Source organism: Dermacentor andersoni, chromosome 8 (genome assembly GCF_023375885.2).
Source record: "Dermacentor andersoni chromosome 8, qqDerAnde1_hic_scaffold, whole genome shotgun sequence".
Lineage (NCBI taxonomy): Eukaryota > Metazoa > Arthropoda > Arachnida > Ixodida > Ixodidae > Dermacentor > Dermacentor andersoni.
This window is the reverse complement of record NC_092821.1, coordinates 31,860,759-31,878,594: the sequence shown is the minus strand read 5'-3', so window position 1 is coordinate 31,878,594 and position 17,836 is coordinate 31,860,759. Positions and strand designations below refer to the sequence as shown.

At 45.3% G+C, this 17,836-nt stretch overlaps 1 protein-coding gene across 2 annotated transcripts in view; it reads right to left on the bottom strand.

Annotated features, from left to right (window-relative positions):
- Positions 1 to 17,836, bottom strand: part of LOC126526145 (alcohol dehydrogenase [acceptor]-like) — a 91,789-nt gene that overhangs the window by 10,489 nt on the left and 63,464 nt on the right. The window contains exons 8-9 of one of the 2 annotated variants that reach the window (XM_050174093.3): positions 13,125 to 13,288; positions 12,127 to 12,304 (exon numbers count right to left, since the gene is read on the bottom strand). The exons of the other annotated variant lie outside the window; for it this stretch is intronic. Coding sequence (XP_050030050.1) covers positions 12,127 to 12,304; positions 13,125 to 13,288 — 342 coding nt within the window. The remainder of the gene's footprint in view (positions 1 to 12,126; positions 12,305 to 13,124; positions 13,289 to 17,836) is intronic. 2 annotated transcript variants of the gene reach the window in all.

The window sequence follows — 17,836 nt, the reverse complement described above, 5'->3', positions numbered from 1 at the left end:
CTAGAAGAGATTTTAGCAAAGGTGATATATTCATTACTGGATAGGCGACAAGATGAGTGAGTAATGCCATGAAGAATTTTTAAAGAATTAACGTGTCGCTGTTCGGCGAGAGATGTCGAGTTGAGTGACGACATGACTGACGATGGTGAGAACTGGTGGTCACAACGTCGGTAGACAAATCTAATGGCTTTCCTTTGTATGGCCTCAACTGTCTATTTCGTACTGCTTGTAGGGATTCCAAATGATACTACCATACCCAAGTATAGGGCGAAAAATAGCTTTATATAACAGTAATTTAGTGTCGCGCGGAGAATTAGACAGAGTACGACGGAAATAACCGAGTTTTTGTTGAGCTTAATCGTAATGGAATCAATGTGCTTTGACCAGGACAGGTTAGTGGTGAACGTGAGACCAAGATATTTATATGCAGAAACGCGTTGAATTAAATTAATAAATCCGTAGCTCAAAAGGAATGGATTAGCTTTATTAGAAAAGGACATAACGACAGTCTTACGGAAGTTAATATTCATTTGCCATGTTTCACACCATTTAGAAAATCTGACGAATGATTCACTAAGGCGAACATGCTCAGAGGGATATGAAATGATGTTATACAATGCGCAGTCATCTGCATACATTCGAATTTTAGACGATATCTCGTGTGGCAAATCATTAATATATAGTAAGTAGAGGTCCGAGGACCGAGCCTTGAGGGACGCCTGATGACACATCCACCACCGAAGAATTGATCGAGTTATAGCTTACGAATTGAGTGCGGTGAGACAAAAAACTTTCTATCCAGTTCACTAATTGAGGGTTGTTAAGAATGGCATTTAGTTTGGACAGTAGTTTTGAGTGAAGTACGGTATCGAAAGCTTTGGAAAAATCTGAATATAGCGTCAATTTGAAATCCCTTATCCAGGTTAGAAGCTATGTCATGCGTGAACTCGACAAGTTGTGTTATGGTGCTAAAACCGCGTCTGAATCCATGTTGTACATTAGAGAGAATGTTATTTGATTCACGGAATTCCATAATGTGTTTGTATATTATATGCTCTAGTATTTTGCATGAATATGGTGTTAAAGATATTGGCCGGTAGTTAGAAAGATGCTGCTTACTACCTGACTTATGTAACGGAAGCACCTTAGCCATCTTCCATGATGAAGGTACTATGCCGGAAGTTAGTGATTTATTGAAGATAAGAGTAAGGTATCGTGAAGTCCATAAGGCATACCGAACGAGAAAAAAATTCGGGATTCCATTAGGCCCTTCACTTTTCTTTGTATCAATATTTAGTATGAGGTTTAAGACACCTTCCGTGCTAACTAAGGTATCATTAATGGGGCAAGTCGGATGAATGTTTGGAAAAAGAGGAACAATATGATTATCGCAAGTAAAAACGGACTTAAAGTGTGCCTTGAAGGCGTTGGAGATTAATAGTGAATCACTAGTCATTTCGTTCTTCACACATAAGGATGTACAAGAGCTGTGACGAGGAAAAATGGATCCCCAGAATTTATGCGGGTTTCTTTTCAAGAGAAGTGGTAGCTGCACACTATAAAAAAAATTTTTGGCTGATTTGGTTTTTGTACAAAGATCCTCCTTCGCCTTAGCTAACCTAGCAGTGAGTACGTGGTTATGGAAGTCCTTCAAGCGTCTAAGCCTGCGAACACGACGTGAAAGATGTAGTATATCTCTGTTCATCCAAGGGATTTTAGTATTTTTCTTTTTTGTTTTGATGGGAATGAAGTGTTCGATACATGACATGACAATATTTTCAAAATATGTCACGAGAACATTCACGTCACCTGATATGCTGAGTGTTTCAAAGGTGTCGAAGGCATCAGCCAATGTATCTAAAATAGAGGTGTCGTCAGCGTGATTGAAATCGCGAAATGTAAGAACAAAGGATGGTTTTGGAATAATGCACGGAAGGGAAACAAAAACAGCCTTATGATCAGAAATGCCTTCTACCACTTCACAAGTGTAATCATTCGCGGTGAGGTTCGAGCTAAGAAAGACCAAGTCGAAAAGAGCATTCTGCCTGGTAGGCTCGCAAGCGATCTGAGTACGTCCCAAATTCAGGCTAAAATTCAAAAGTTCTTTATCGAAAGAGCCATCATGACCGCATGTCGATAGAGAGGGCCAATGAATACCAGGTGCATTGAAATCGCCCGGACAAATAAAGTTGGAGGACCTAGGTTGTGCATGTGCATGAACGTTTCGATTGCTTGAAGCGAGTTCACCGTTGTTCCCGGGGGGCGATAGAAAGAGTCTGATAAAAACGCCTGTTTCATTCGGGAGGTCATTTATAAATAAGAGGAATAAAAGGGGGCCCAAAGCACATGATATGATAATGTCGTAGCATATATGCCATGGTGATGATCGAACTCTGAATGTAAGCAAGCATGAGCTGCGTTCTTTGTTGCAGAGATGGCTAGTTAGTTTCTGCGTATGGACAGGAACACGGGAAGTTCTGTAGGTACCAGATGCTAAGCGTAGCCCTCGATTATAAAGTGAATCTATTCGCCTTAGATGGGACTGTCAGGATAACCCACTGACTACACAACTGTAGTCTATCTTGCTGCGTATCAAAGATCGCTGTTTATGCAGAGGGCTTTTCCGGTCGGAGCCCAAGTGTTTCTGTGACAAGACTTTAAAAGGACACTAAAGGCAAATACTATTTGAAGCTAAAGTGATGGATTACTGCTCGAGAATCTCTAAGGCGTCAATATTATAGCGAACAGAACCTTAATACTAGAAAAATCGAAGTCAATACAGGACATGATTAGAGACTCCCCGGGACATTCGAACACTTGTCCGATGACGAAAGCACTCCTCAGTTAAATTCTGTCGCTAGCACTCAAGTACTCTTTGCAAAAACATCCTGGTAGTGTAATATATTATGAAATAAAGTTCTACTTGTCCGGTTCCATTTCATGTCCAGAAAAAGAATTGAAATTACCGTTCACAACGACGCGGGCGGTCCAAAGGTTTCGTTTTCAATCGACTCTGGGCCGCCCGCGCTTTCACGTTTACGTACTTTCGTGATCGCGTAGTGCTGCCCTGGTTTTGCTGGCTCGACAAACTCGCACAAACTGCAAGTAACAGAGATTTCAGCCAGCAGATAATTCAGCTTCCATGTGATGTCGCGGGATGCCCGAACGGTCTACACCACTTGACCAAAAAGCAGCTGCAGTGGCGAATCCGCCGCCCTGTTTTGGCACGGTGCCGCCATCTGTCGGGCGCCGTTTTACTCACCAATGACAGCAAAGGTCGGGGATGATGCATGCAACGTCACCACTCCCCGGTTGGGTGGCGGGACATTTGAATTTCGCGAAAGGTATTCGGGCCCTTCAGATACAGTTCTCTCGTAAACTAAGACTTTTCTTGGCACGAAAAAAAACGTTGCGAGGTTTCTGAAATGGTATATAAACAGTCCACGTCGACTTAGTATTTCCCTTTAGTGTCCATTTAAGCACGTTCAGTGCATTGTCTGCTTTTGTTTTCAAACGGTTTATGTGTCCTAGAAAGTTTAGCTTATCAAACATAATGGATAGAAATTTGTGTTCTTTTTTAACTGGTAAGGCAAACAGGTGCATCTCCAGGACAGGGTCTTTATACAAGCCCTTTTTTAGGAAAAGACCACAGCGACACTTTCTTCAGTGGAGAAACGAAAGCCGTTTTCGGTTGCCCATTGCGCGAGTTTAATTTGATTTGTACTTGTCGTTCGCAGGTTACTATGTTAGATCCACGGCACGCAATTTGGAGATCATCAACACATAGTCAATGCATGAGACAAGATGAAATTCTTTTTAAGGAGTTCATTTCCACAGCGAACAGAGTTGTACTTAGTATATATCCCTGTGGCACACCATTCTCCTAGACGAACATGCGTGAAAACGCTGTTCCTAAACGGGCTTGAAATGTTCGATCAGACAAAGTCGGCTAGACATTTGAGCATTTTTCCACCGATCTCTATATCGTCCAGGTCTCTTCATATGCGAAATCTCCAAGTAACGTGGGATGCCTTTTCCAGGTCAAAAAACTGCAAGGCAGTGTAGTTTACGCAGAAAAAAATTCTGTATTTCACGTTCCAGTCGAACAATGTGGTCAGTTGTTGAGCAGTTTTTTGATAACTGTATTGGTGAATGTCTAGTGTATTTTGTGTTTGAAGACTGAATGTAGGCCTTGTATTGACGATGCTTTTGTAGGATTTGGATAGATAGCTTGTGACGGCAACGGGCCAGTAGCTGCTTGGAGATGTAGGCGGCTTTCCGGCTTTCAGGAATAGCACTGTAATTGCGTTTTCCCATTATTTTGGTAATGTACCTGTACCCCATGTTTTGTTGAAACATTCTAGCAGAGCTTATGCAGATCAAAGTGGAAGATGGGAAAGCATCGAAAAAGATTGCAGGGTCTCTTGAGATCTCTGAAGAGGTGAACGGCAAAAGCCTACTCTTCCTCGTCTGAACATTCGACTCTTTCTCGTTGCTTCTTCTCTTTCTATTCATTATTTAGTCATTACTGGTCACTACTAAGCGTTATTGTCATTTGTAATCAATTGCGGTCATTACAAGTCGTCGTTAGACATGTTGGTCATATACTCATTAGTAGTCATTACAAGTGATTTCAGTCATTATTTGTAATTATTGGTCATTACTAAGCGTTTGTAGTCATTTCTAATGAATTGTAGTCGTTACAAGTTGACGTTAGACTTACTGGTTATTTTGTAGTTATTAGTCATTACACGTCATTTCAGTCATTATTAGTTATTATTGCTCACTACTAAGCATATTTAGTCATTTGTATTCAATTGTTATTACAAGCCGTCGTTCGACATATTGGTCGTATTGTCATTAGGAGTCATTACAAGTCATTATTAATCATTTTAGTCATTATTAACCTGTACCAATCTCTATTATAATGTTACCATTCACTATTTGTCACTATCAAACATTTTTCATTTTTTAGTCTGTCTTCATATGGCACGTTGACGCTTCGGCGGGCACTGCCGCGGTCTGGTCTGCTGGCACAAACTTCACCATGAGCCTAAAAAGGCTTTCGCCTTCACAATGAATACGATGATGGCCAATTGACGTGTTTTTTAGCCAGCAGAAAGCATCCTGTTTAATTATTCAAGTGTTAGATAGCATTGTACGGTTCATTTTATGTCCCTGTAATGGGAAGTCTGTTTCTCTGCAGACCGTTTATGCTTAAGAAATGCATCAAGGTAGTTCACTGACTTAGAAACATTACAGAAGTGTTCACCTATTCAGCTTGTTCTTATAATGTTTGTATGCCTGGAGCTGTGAGTAAAGGTATTGTATATGTATAGCTTCCCCAGAACTTCCTCAGCTGGTGGCACAACTTTTTGGAAGTGATTGAACTATTAATTGGGGACACATTCTGGCCATGATGACTTTTACACATGCCTCCGGACGTATCGCGCTTTTGCTTTAGCCTGTTTCAAGTTTATAAGGTTACTGTAAGTGGGGTACCTTCTCGCGACACCCCAAGCCTTATTTTGCTGTTTGTTTGCTTGTGTGCACTCGGCGTTCACCAGAGGTTTAGCTTTTTTCGCACAATGTAGGATCATTGGGGTATTGCCTTTTCTTCTGCTGCTATCAGGACGTATGAATTTTTCATTCATTTCATCTATGTTGAGCTCTAGCGAGACAGCTTCAAGTTCTGCGTTCTCCATAAATAAAGGCCAGTTTGGCCTTTATTTAGGGTATTTAGGCTTAGGGTATATGGGTAACTTCCAGGGACGTGGCTTAGGGTATATGGTAGGTAATGTAGATGATAGTTTGATGATTGCCAGCAAATGACTACTTCCATGGGATGGGTTGAGGACTTCCCACTTAACATTACTAAAAAGAGATGGCGCGCGGAAGCCTAAATCAAAACAGCTAAATTCGCATGAGCTTGGTGAAAGACACGTTGGTGAACCCAAGTTTCAAAGACATGTTGGTTGACAAAATGAAATGTTCGATTACTTGCCCTCTTCGGTCTGTTCTTTCGCGGCCCCAAAGGGTACAATGGACAGTAAAATATCCTGCTGAAGCAAAAGGCTACGGCAACTGGTGTGCTAGATTTTACAGCTGCATAGAAGTAACACGAGTATGAGTAGGATGCACACTGAAGAAATGGTGATGGTTTTATGCAATACAATGGTGACGGTGACAGCCTCGAAAAAAGTTATCACATGTTTGGTTGGGATTTGTTCATAGTTTCTCCTGATTGTTATTCTCTGGCCTTTGATTATGTGTCGTTCTTGGAAAGCCTCGAGGAGTTCTTCATTGCTTAATTTAAAGAAGGCTTCTGAGATCACGTCCTTGCCTTTATTTAGTGATCAGTGGTGGGATATCGTGACTGTGATGCCATCAATGCTGGTGAGATCTGACATATTTTGCAATTGTGTTTTCTTCTTTAGTTCGAGGAGAACGTCTCCACATGTCTTTATGAAGGCTTTATAGCCTTCTTCAATTTTTTCTTTTAGGCATTTGGCCACGAACAAAGATGAGAGCTGTCACATTTCGGTGGTTCCTTCGCTGTGCAATGGCGCTATAACGTAAAACTATTCCAAAATTTTCCAATATAATTCTGCAATCAGCCCTCCGCGATTGGGCAAAATTTTTTTGGACCACCCTCCTATCCCTGTCTGTCACGCGACGTCCCGAAAACCGCGATAGTTCCCCATTTGATATGACGTGTACACACTGATTATTCAAGATTTGGTCGAACAAAAGAAAAATAGCTATTTCTGATCCGACGCCTTTTCGCCATTAGCCCTCGGCTATTGGTCACATGTTTTCGGTCTTCACTCACTTCACTACCTGTGACGCGATGTCACAAAACCGCAACAACTCACCGCGTCAATGTGACGTGTACGCGTTAAAGGTGTATTATTATGCCGAACAAAACTGAATTTTCTTCTGAATAGCCGCGGCTGCCCCATTCCGAACGGCATAGAAGATAGCTGCCGCTGATCGCTCAGGCACTGGCTACTCGCACCTGCCAAAGAGCATGGGTTTATTTGCGTATAAACATTTTTGCCTGTGCGTGTAACGTTTTCGAGCACTTTCGGCACGGTTATGACCTCGTTCTGCCAACTCTTCTTTGTTGAGGATCCGGTTTATCGTCATTCTGAAGCTTCCCTTGCATGCCACCACCATTTTCGACCAGCCACCGCAAGCTAACTAATGGAAAGCGGACCAATCGCAGGCGCTGGCACCACCTTCTTCATCCAGTTATTGATATTCAATGCAGTGGCTCGGCACCATCGAATCCCTCTCCACTTGAGCGTGCTCCTCTCCTCTTGTCAGCCAATTAGATAAGAGAAGCCGCTTAGTGACCGCGGGATGCTTACGTCAGTGGTTACGCAAATTTGATGTCAGGAGATTGAAATAAATACATATTGGAATAGCTTTATGTTATAGGTCCCGAAGATGTGGTAACGTGTTAATGTGGCTGCATTTACTCGGAATGCCAATTCGAAAGGTACTTGGGTGTGACCTCTTTTTAGAGGCCGATTTGGAAGGCGGGGGAAAGCTTCTGCCATAACACAATTTAAAAATTCGGCGGCAGTGGTAGCCACCGCAATAACGTAACATATATACCCGAGACTGGATATACTACACAAGCTTAACCCTTGCTAGCTGAGAAGCGAATCGGAGAGAGGAAATATGTAAAAGTAAGACAAAAACTGTTTGCAGAGGGGGACAGGAAAATACGACTGCAGATTTCTCCCACCTGGGTCAGGCCGGAGATGCCGACTACGTTAGAAGACAGAGCCAAAGCAACGCTGACATGAACAAAAGGATCACTTTTCTTGGTCTGTATCCACGGAACTCAGTAGCTGTACTCAGTATAGCTGTCGCGTCACTCGAATGCAAAAGGTGGTCAAACAAACGAAAGCAAAAGGCGCTCATAACATTCAAGCATTTATACGTGAAGCGGAGGTCAAAGAAGTGTGTTGCCTCCGCCGAGGTGCCATAAAGATTCAAACTCGATGCATTTACTAAACACCCAGAATCCTCTTTTTCCCCCACACGGTAAAGTCATACACGGATAGGCGCGGGAAGGTCCAGCCCTCATGTGCTTGGGTACGAGGTTCTGCAACGCATCAAATGCCTGCTAGCGCAGACACCTCTGCAGGGCGTAGAGTAAAACACTTGCGCCGATTGAGCTCCTGGACAAAACTTTGCAATGGGGTAAGCGCGATTGAAATTATGCATCCGAGACGTCGAAAAGTGCGACGTAATACTCAACGGATTTCTGTCGCATTTACTGCTGAATTACCACCCGCAATGTTTTTTTTATTTCGGCGCTATAGCAACAGATTGAGTCACTGACTTGAACCAATTTCTATTAATGGCAAAGTTTTAGGTTACAGAGCCCCAGTGTGGGTAATTACAAAAGCCAAAAAAGAGCGTTCCTTGGTAATTTGTTTCCACCTTTTGCGTTCGAGTGACGCGACAGCTATACTGAATACAGCTACTGAGTTACGTGGATAAAGACCAAGAAATGTGGTACTTCTGTACATGCCAGCGTTGCTTTGGCGCTATCTTCTAAGCATCAATATCATACCAAAATGCCCAAACAGCTATCCTATCCTTCTAAGCTTTCTATACCTATTGCGCAATAACGTGAAATCATCCACGGTAGCGAATACAGCAAATCACTATCCGAGAAAGACCAAGGCGGTGCAACAGTGCCATAGCCTATGAACCACTGCAAGAGTTGCGTAGCATTGTCTATATTAATAATTTTAACCTTTCTTTGTCGATACCGGGTTCTGGTAAGGTTTCGTACAAATCGGTAGATGTGTCTACAAATTTGTGACGCCGTGTAATATGATGACAGAGCGACTTCTCACGCTTTGTGACAGGCGACGTCACTGGAGCGCTTCAATCGGCTCATTCCGCCGAGGTGGTTGCACAATCGCCAAGATTCTTTTCCGATAATAATACATCGTTTTTCTATGGAGTCTGGCTTGCGTGTATTAGTTTCTTATGGCCCGTTTTAATTATTGCATTTCTTTCACGTCTTTAAACAATGTGATGCTTCTGTGTTTTCAATATATTTTTAGACGGCGTTCTCTGCTACGATGTAATGTGAGGTGCGAATGGCAATGTTGTAAGCAGTGACGCTATTTTTTAACCTATTCTAGCTACAAAATACGAGCATAGTTACGTTTAGATTTATCTATCATTGAATAGATCCATGCCTACCAATAGCAAGTTAAATATCTGTTCGCAGCCCAGGTCTTAGGTCTATGTTCCTGCGTTGAGCGGTGGCCTCCGCTCTGCGTAATTGATAGAACGAACGAGCCCAGCGAAGGGCGAAGGATGAAAAAAAGAGTGAACGCGAAGCACAGCGGAGTATGAAAAAAGGGGGTAGCGTAGGGAGCGCGACAAGGAAAGCGGAGGAGGGTGCAGTGAAAGCAGGAGGACCAAAGCGTAGGAGGAGAATATGGCGAAAGGGTGAGGGAGAAAGCGGGGCAGCGAACAAGACACGCCGCACGGTGGCGACCTACTACGAGATGGCCCCATTGTAGAGAGCGCCATCCCACGGTCGCTAATGACGTCATTATAAGGCACGCCGCGAGTGCGTCCACCGATACCACATAGCGAAACAAAGCACTGGAGCGGGCGTCAGACGTACTGCACATGCGCTACTTCGCCTGCGCCACCACCGCTGCGCTGTAAACAAAAAATAACACGAAATGCGAGTGAACCGCTCGTCGCGTATCGCATTCCCGCTTCTGGCTTTTGTTACACTAGTATCAGTCGGCTTAAAAATTTACCGCCCTCCTGTGTGTTTTGTTTGTAAAAATGGGAGTAGTTTTTCATACCTGTCAAATTTGTTGGGAAGGATAATCGGACTATTTTGTTACTCCCAACGCGAAGTCTTTGCGCCTATTCCAGAGAGTGATTCCTGAGAGCTCAACGGTTATCGCGTCAAGTGTGTTTTCGAGAATGTGTCGCCTCATCTTGAATCGGTGTAACCCTATTTCCTCGTAGCGTAGGAAACAAACACGACAATACGATGTCTGGATTCGGCAGCTTCGGCAGAAGTGGAACAGGCGTACACCTTGCATGCATGAGTAAACAAACAAATACAACCATGTTCCGTACACTGCTTTCACTACTAAGTCAACTGACAGTGATAAACTGTTCGGTTGTCCGCCTGAGCAAGCGCTTACACGATCCGCGCAGCCGCACGCATTTCTCCTCGACTCCCGAAAAATCAACACAGTCATATCTTGGCCGATGCACCGCCACGGCCTGTTTTCGGACAACGTGGCCGTGCCTGTGGCCGAGTGTAGTGTTGTATATCCTCCATTCTGTAGAACCCACTCTCTACGGCATCCGTCATGATTCATAAGCCACTGTGCAGTTTATGAACGCTAACCCCCCAGTTTTTAAATCCGGTAAATATGCAGTACGCGTACACACATACCCAAAATGAGGGTGTTTGCTCATTATTAGATTGAAAGCTGTGGTAGTCCTACGTGTTTATTTGTACTAAAAGCTGGTCAACTTGCAGCGCTTTGTGTTTAGAACGGAGAACCATGGAATAAAAATATCTAGCACTTGTTATAGGAGTTTAGGTAACTGCGCTTTACTGCAGCTGCCGTCATCGTAGCTTCTCTACGTCCTCATTTCTTTGTGTTAAAAATCCCCGGAATAAATGGTCGAAGGATCCTCTAGCACCATGTTTTGCTGTACCGGAAGAACTTTTGCATTACTCTTCTATCAAAGGCAAAAAGTTCGCGGAAAAGAACGATAGCCAGAGAGCACCAAATTTCACAAACTGATTGTGCTTGTACGTGTTTTTATCTGTCCACTAAGGTCTAGTCCGCAGAACAAATGTTTGAGACTATGTGATGGGATAGAAATGAGTGCACTCATTAGCGAGAATGCCTACCAATGAGTGTTTTACATGTATTACGCACGATTGATGGTGGCTGTTTTGTCGCAAGCTACAACGCAAATGAGTTACGAACGATACGCTACATTTTTTCTAAGCTACTACAACATTGCACTCCTTGAATCTGAATGTCCAAGCAAACAAATTCAAACGTGCAATTGCTAAGCTCGGAGCGCGAAAATTACACAAAGAAATATATCGCACTTCGCAAATTCGCGAGTGATTCGATACAATATATGTAATGTAGTGACATAGCATCAAATAAACTTTACTGAACGTAAAAGGAAAACAGGGCGTAGCTTCAAAGCCATGAGGAATCAAGAAACAACGTCAAGAGCATATGAGGTTATTCTCGATTTAATTCTGCGAGAAGTTACGGGCTACAATACTTGGAAAACAATTTTTAGATCTGCCGTTAGGAACGGTCATCCTACGGCAGTGTCGCAGCACTTGGACGAGGCTTAAAGAGTTTGGGACTGCAAATATGAGACACTTGCATGTCCTATGATGCTTTGGTGACAGCCTCGTTTCACTCACCGATTCACTGTAGGCGACAACCGCTCAAACCACGGCCAACTGCGCAGTGCCGGCGTCATGCGCTTCCATCGTGAACAGTATCAGTGGAGGCCGGCTTAGGTGAGTAATGAACGCGTCACGTCGTGATCAAATATAGCAGCCACCATGGAAGCATGGTAAAAACCGCAGAAGCGTGGTGAACAGTTGGCACTCACAGCTCTAGATTCCAATATAAGAGCGTAAATCTTAATGCAAAGCCAACTGTATCTTTTTTGATAAGCTAGAACGATTGTCTTTGTGGATAAACAGAAAACCATGTACTAATTATTTACTATGATAAATATTTTTACGGGAGTAATTTTTTTTATAGGAATGTACTCCTCATAGTCAGAAACAAGCTCAGATTTTCTTTGATGTGGAATGGCGCTTCAACTTTTTGGAGTAAACACGTTTACTCCGAAAAGCTCTCCCACGGCGTAAAATTAGGAAACTTAGTTCCGACGGAACTTTGAAAATATGGCGCATACTATAGCTCATATGTTAACTTGGCGCGTACATAAATTTAGCTATATTCGTAAAGCCTTGGTTCTTAGCTGACGTGTGCTTCAAAGTGCTATTGAAATGGTTAGGAACCAGCTATAATTTATTAACTTAGCTATGCCCCAACGTACCTTCAACTGCCACCGCAACATCTTCAGGATGCGTCAAATACTTGGGATCGATGATCGGTTCGTCAAGAGGGTTCGTTGTCCTCAGTTTCACGTAACCCCTTGATTTTGGCCTGTTCATTACTGGAGATAACGCAAATCCCGGTTGTCCGCGTTTAGGCAGAAAGTATTGTTCGTACACCTGTGTAAGAATAAACAGACAAAATGTTTAAAAGTGGCAATCTACACTGACTAACGACGCTGATGCCCCAGGGAACAAATTTCAACGCTCTTTTCCCCATTGCCCACGGTAACCCTTATGGGGGTTTTTTTGAAATGTAACAGACATAAAGTTCTTGCTCCTGTAAAGTCTGTGCTGGCAGTTTCGAGATGAGCTACAAGACAAATTACTTTACGCATGATTATTTTAGGCTAATAAATACTTAAGTACAAGACAGCGAATGCAAGCTTGTCACATTAATAACCCTTAGAAGACTTGCGGAGTCGGCGAAGTTTATGCCAAAAATTGCGGAAGTGTTATAAAACCTTCTTCATGCGTCTTCGTACATGATTCAACTGCTAGTGGCATGGTCAAATGCGAGAGTTAGGAAACTATCTTATAGCAGAGAAACTATAAGCACAAAAGTGCGCCTACTGTTTTGTATCAGCGTGACGTCAGTGTTTCAGAAAGGAAGGAATGAAACTGCAGGCAACAGGAATACAAAACAACGCAGGCGCTGTGCAGTTTTCGTGCTATTGCTGCGCAGTTTATTTTATTAAAGAATACTTTGCATTTTGTTACGGTCACCGCAACGTATTTTATAGCTCTCGTTATTTAGAAATGAGAAAATACTTGGTATCCTATTCTATATTCTAAGGTTGTGTTTTCTAACACAATTGTGTGTTACTTCTAGTATTTGCCATACGAACTTTTCTAGACAATCCGCATAACAATATTGGCCATGTCCCGTGAAAAGACGAGGGTATACTGCACATAGTAACAGCAAATTTAGTGTGCTCACGTCTTCTCGTAGAGCCATTTTTGACAGGTACAATGCCACACAAAGGTCTGAAGGAGGGAGGGATTGCAGAACGATCTCCACATCCGGGAATTCCAGCGATGTATTCACAAATGGCGTGCTAACAAATGCAACAGCCTCAAGGGATGCAGGAATGGAAAATGGACCTGCACAAAAAATTATAGTAAGCGTTCGTGTTTAAGCACAAAATCGTTTACGTAGCGATAATTCTGAAAGGAAGACCGGCCATATTCCTGTATTGAAGATTACTCGGCGAACACCTAAATGTATTCTATGGAAAGAAACATCTGTTGACGGCAGTTTTCGCACGAATACATATGGCGTAACTCATTATTCGCAAGAATCCAAAGCAATTAATAGGAAACTAAAGCTTCTTGGCTAATAACTCATTAGACCCAAGACACTTAAGTGGTGCTACCTAAATATTATTTCCCAAGGGTATTGTGGTATTGACCGAAGGTGGAAGTCAGACTCCAGCCGTCCCGAAGTAAAAGCCGTTTATTTAACACATACAACCAATATATATAATGAAGAACAGAAGCGCCCCCTGGGGAATAAAGAACCGAAATGAATAACGAAACTGAATATAACATACTCCCTCCCTTATTTTTAGTAGTTAGTTGTTAGTAAGTATTAGTAACGAAAACCCCAAAGCATGCACACTGTACTTATTTACACATATTTACAACCTATGTACACAATGACAGACAACGAACTAATTGGTCTGATAGTCTTTGAGCCAGGCCGGTGGCCGGCGCTCTCGGGTCGGCCGCGTTGGACGTCTCACTGGCGACGGGCTCGTTGACTGCTGCTGCGCTATGCCAGGACGCAGTTCTTGCGTCCTGGGAGAAGGAGGCTGTAGCACGGCAGGCTGCAGCACATCGGGAGACAGCGGCTGCGGCGTGGCAGGCTGTAGCGCCTCAGGAGACAGCGGCTGCGGCGTGGCAGGCTGCAGCGCGTCAGGAGACCGCGGCTGCGGCGTGGCAGGCTGTAGCGCCTCAGGAGACCGCGGCTGCGGCGTGGCAGGCTGCAGCGCCTCAGGAGACCGCGGCTGCGGCGTGGCAGGTTGCAGCGCCTCAGGAGACCGCGGCTGCGGCGTGGCAGGTGGGCCTGGTCCCCAGGTGCCCCTCTCCGGAACCCTGGAAAGCTTGGAGGCATTCCACGTACGGCCGTCTCCAAGTCGGAAAGAGGCTGGTCCCCTCCTCTTGATCACCTCAGTGGGTGAAGAAAAGGCGCAGTCTCCCTTGAACCGAACGGACGGTTTTGACACGGACAAAATCGCCTACGGCTATCTTCGTCTTCTTGGCGGCTCTTCTTTTGTCCGTGTAGTGCTTGCTGCTTTGCTGCTGACGCCGAACCCTTTGACGAAGTCGCGCCAACTCCTTGGCTGGATCTTCCGCAAATGCTGGTGCCGAGAAACCCACGATATCCAGCCTGGTTCGGGGCATTCTACCATGCAGCAGAACTGCTGGGGCGACTCCGGTGGTGGCGTGCGGAGTACAGCGGTAAATGGCAAGGTATTCTGTGACAGCTTGCCGGAGTGGTCGTCTTTCGAGGAGTGAGACTTGAATGAAGTTTTTCAATGTGCGATTGAAACGTTCTATTTGCCCATTGGCTTGGGGGTAGTATACTGAAGAATGTGAAAGACTGATGCCTCTGTGTTGCAGGAAAGTTATGAACTCACGCGAAGTGAACTGAGGTCCATTGTCACAAACGATCTCTTCCGGGTAGCCTTCCCGGGCAAAAACACTTCTTAAAAAGTCTTTCACGGTGCTCGTGGACACTTCGCTGCAAAAATACACCTCTGGCCATTTCGAATGATAGTCAACAAGCGTTACAGCAAATCTGCTGTTGTAGGCTGCATGCTCCAAGGGACCAACAATGTCTAGGCCAAGCTTTTGCCACGGTCGCTCAGGCCATTCAACAGGTTGCAACGGTGCTGGTGATGTTTTGGCGGACTTATCTGCCTCCAGACAGATATGGCAGTTTTTTACTGCCGTTTCCACTTGCTTATCCATTCGTGGCCACCAGAACCGCTCACGCAGTCGCGCCTTCGTGCGCGTGATACCCGGATGTGTCTCGTGCGCGGTGCTGATGATCTGAGCCGTGAGGGAGGACGGAACAACGAGGCGCTCTCCACGCAGAAGCAGGTCATCGACAACAGAAAGTTCTTCCCGAATGGCGTAGAATGATTTCGCCTCTTCTGGTATGGACTTCTTTGGCGGCCAGGAACTCAGCACGAATGACTTGACGGTTTCCAGGCAACTGTCGTCGAGGGCAGCCCACAGTCGGACGCGTCGGTCGACACAATTACTGGCAATGACGGATCGAACATCTGGAGGACTGTACTTGACGAAAGCATTTCCTTGACCCTCCGGAAACTGCTGTCTGCTTCGGCAGACCAGATGAATGGCTCATTTTTGCGAAGTAAGACTCTCATAGGCTCAACCACTTGTGCCAAGTGTGGAACAAACTTGGAGTAGTATTCTACGAGGCCCAGGAACGAACGAAGGGCGGCCACATCAGTTGGCACTGGTGTGTTAACTATGGAGTCTACTTTCTCTGGAAGTGGCAAGATACCACGTGCAGTGACCTTGTGCCCTAGAAAGGCAAGTTCTGGAACGTCGAAAAGGCATTTGTCGTTCAGTTTCAGACCTGCGTTCTTGATCTTTTGCAGCACGGTCTTCAAGTTTGAAAGGTGTTGTTCTGCGGTCTTGCCAAAAATGATGACATCATCAATGTAGAACAACACGCCAGGGCAGCGGTCAAGGATTTTCGCCATCATCTTCTGAAATGCCGCTGGGGCAGAAACCAACCCAAAGCAAACTCTTTTAAAACGGAAAAGGCCATCATGGGTGATGAAAGCTGTCAGATCCCTGCTGTCAGGGTGCAAGAGAACCTGATGGTAAGCAGAAGCCAAGTCAAGTTTGGAGAAGTGTGTAGCGCCTACCAAAGCGTGAAGCAGCTCCTCTGTATGGGGCAATGGGAAACTGTCTGGAACAATAGCTTTGTTCGGCTCTCGAAGATCTACACAGATCCTGATGCTACCATCTTTCTTGTTAACAACAACAATCGGGGACACCCATTCAGAAGCATCGATCCGCTCGATGATGTCAAGGCTCAGCAACCTATGCAGCTCATTTGATACTGGTGAACGGAGAGAATACGGCAGACGGCGAAGCTTCGAAGTTACAGGCTGCACGCCTTGCCGTGTCTTGATGCGATGCGTGAACCCCTTAGCGAGACCCAACTCGGGACTGAAAAGTGAACTGAACTCATGTGCTAAGGCTGGCGGAAGAGCTTTGTTACGGGGCTGCGTGCTTGACGATGTGGAAATAGAACAGGATAGCGGGTCAACAACAGTCGGCTGCGGAGTAACGGACGTGTATAGGCACTTGAGAGCAGAACCCTCAATGCGAAGATCCAAGGCTTTAATGCCGTCTAGACCGATCAGAGAAGTGCCTCGGTGAACAACATAAAAACGTAGCGACGCTGTGCGGCCTTTAAATCGAACGTCTGCCTGGAAACAACCTAGCACTGGAATCAGCCGTTGAGAGTAGTCAAACAGACTAACATGCGAAGCAGGCAGGAGCGGAACGCTCTGAAAATATCGACTGAATTCTTGTTCCGACAGAATTGAAACAGACGACCCTGAATCAACAAGGAATGTCAAAGTGACATTCGCGACTTGCAATTGAATATGAATTCCGCTACGCGCGGAACGTTGCACAGTCAAAACATCCTCAGCACTGCTGGATGACGAAACATCTTCATGAAATTCAACTTCACGTACTCGGCCTTGCATTTGGGTTAGCTTGCGGTTGCATACCCTTTGAAAGTGGCCCTTGTGACCGCAAAACGAACAAGTCTTGCCATGCGCTGGGCACTGTGGCGCTGACGCGATGTGGTCCCGCGAACCGCATCGGAAACAATGTGGCGAGCCGGAGCGGCTACTCTGTTCTCGGTACCGCTGAGGGGGGCGGTTCCGCTGCGGCGCACGTGAGCCGCTCGTGCTCCTCGTTAAATTCTGCTCTACGGTGGCTGCCGGTCGTGAATTCCTTTTTTTCGAAGAATGCGACGATGGTTTTCGACGCTGCCGCAATGAAATTGCTTCGACAGAAGCAGAAAGCTCTTTTAGCTCTTCAGCCGCCTGCTCAAACTGAAGTGCAATTCGAACAGAATTCTCGAATGAAAGTGTGGAACCCTCGAGCAGTAACCGCTCACGTACGCGAGGGGAAGCTACGCCGGCAACGAATTGGTCCCGCAAAGCATCATCTTGCGAGGCAAACGAGCAATGTGACGCTAGCTCCCGTAGAGCGGCAACAAAGTCATGAACGGACTCGCCTGTGTGTTGGCTGCGGCGGTGAAAGCGATGACGCTCGATGATAACGTTGCGCGACGTCGAGAACTGTAGCCGTAATGCGGCGAGTGCAGAGTCGTATTCGTCAGGAGGGGCCACGGCAGACTTGTCATCGGCGCGTGCTGCGGCACTTGGCGCGGCCGGTGCTGCGGCGCTCGTCCCTGCATGTAGCGTCTGATAAATACGCTGGCCCTCCGCCCCCAAACAATGCAAAAGAATAGCCTTGCGTTGCTCCGGCTTGAATGCGGCGGCTCCGGATGCCAGCAAGTACACGTTGAACATCTGCTCCCACTGCTCCCATGGCAATGAGGGACGGCCGGGCGTCGGAAGGAAA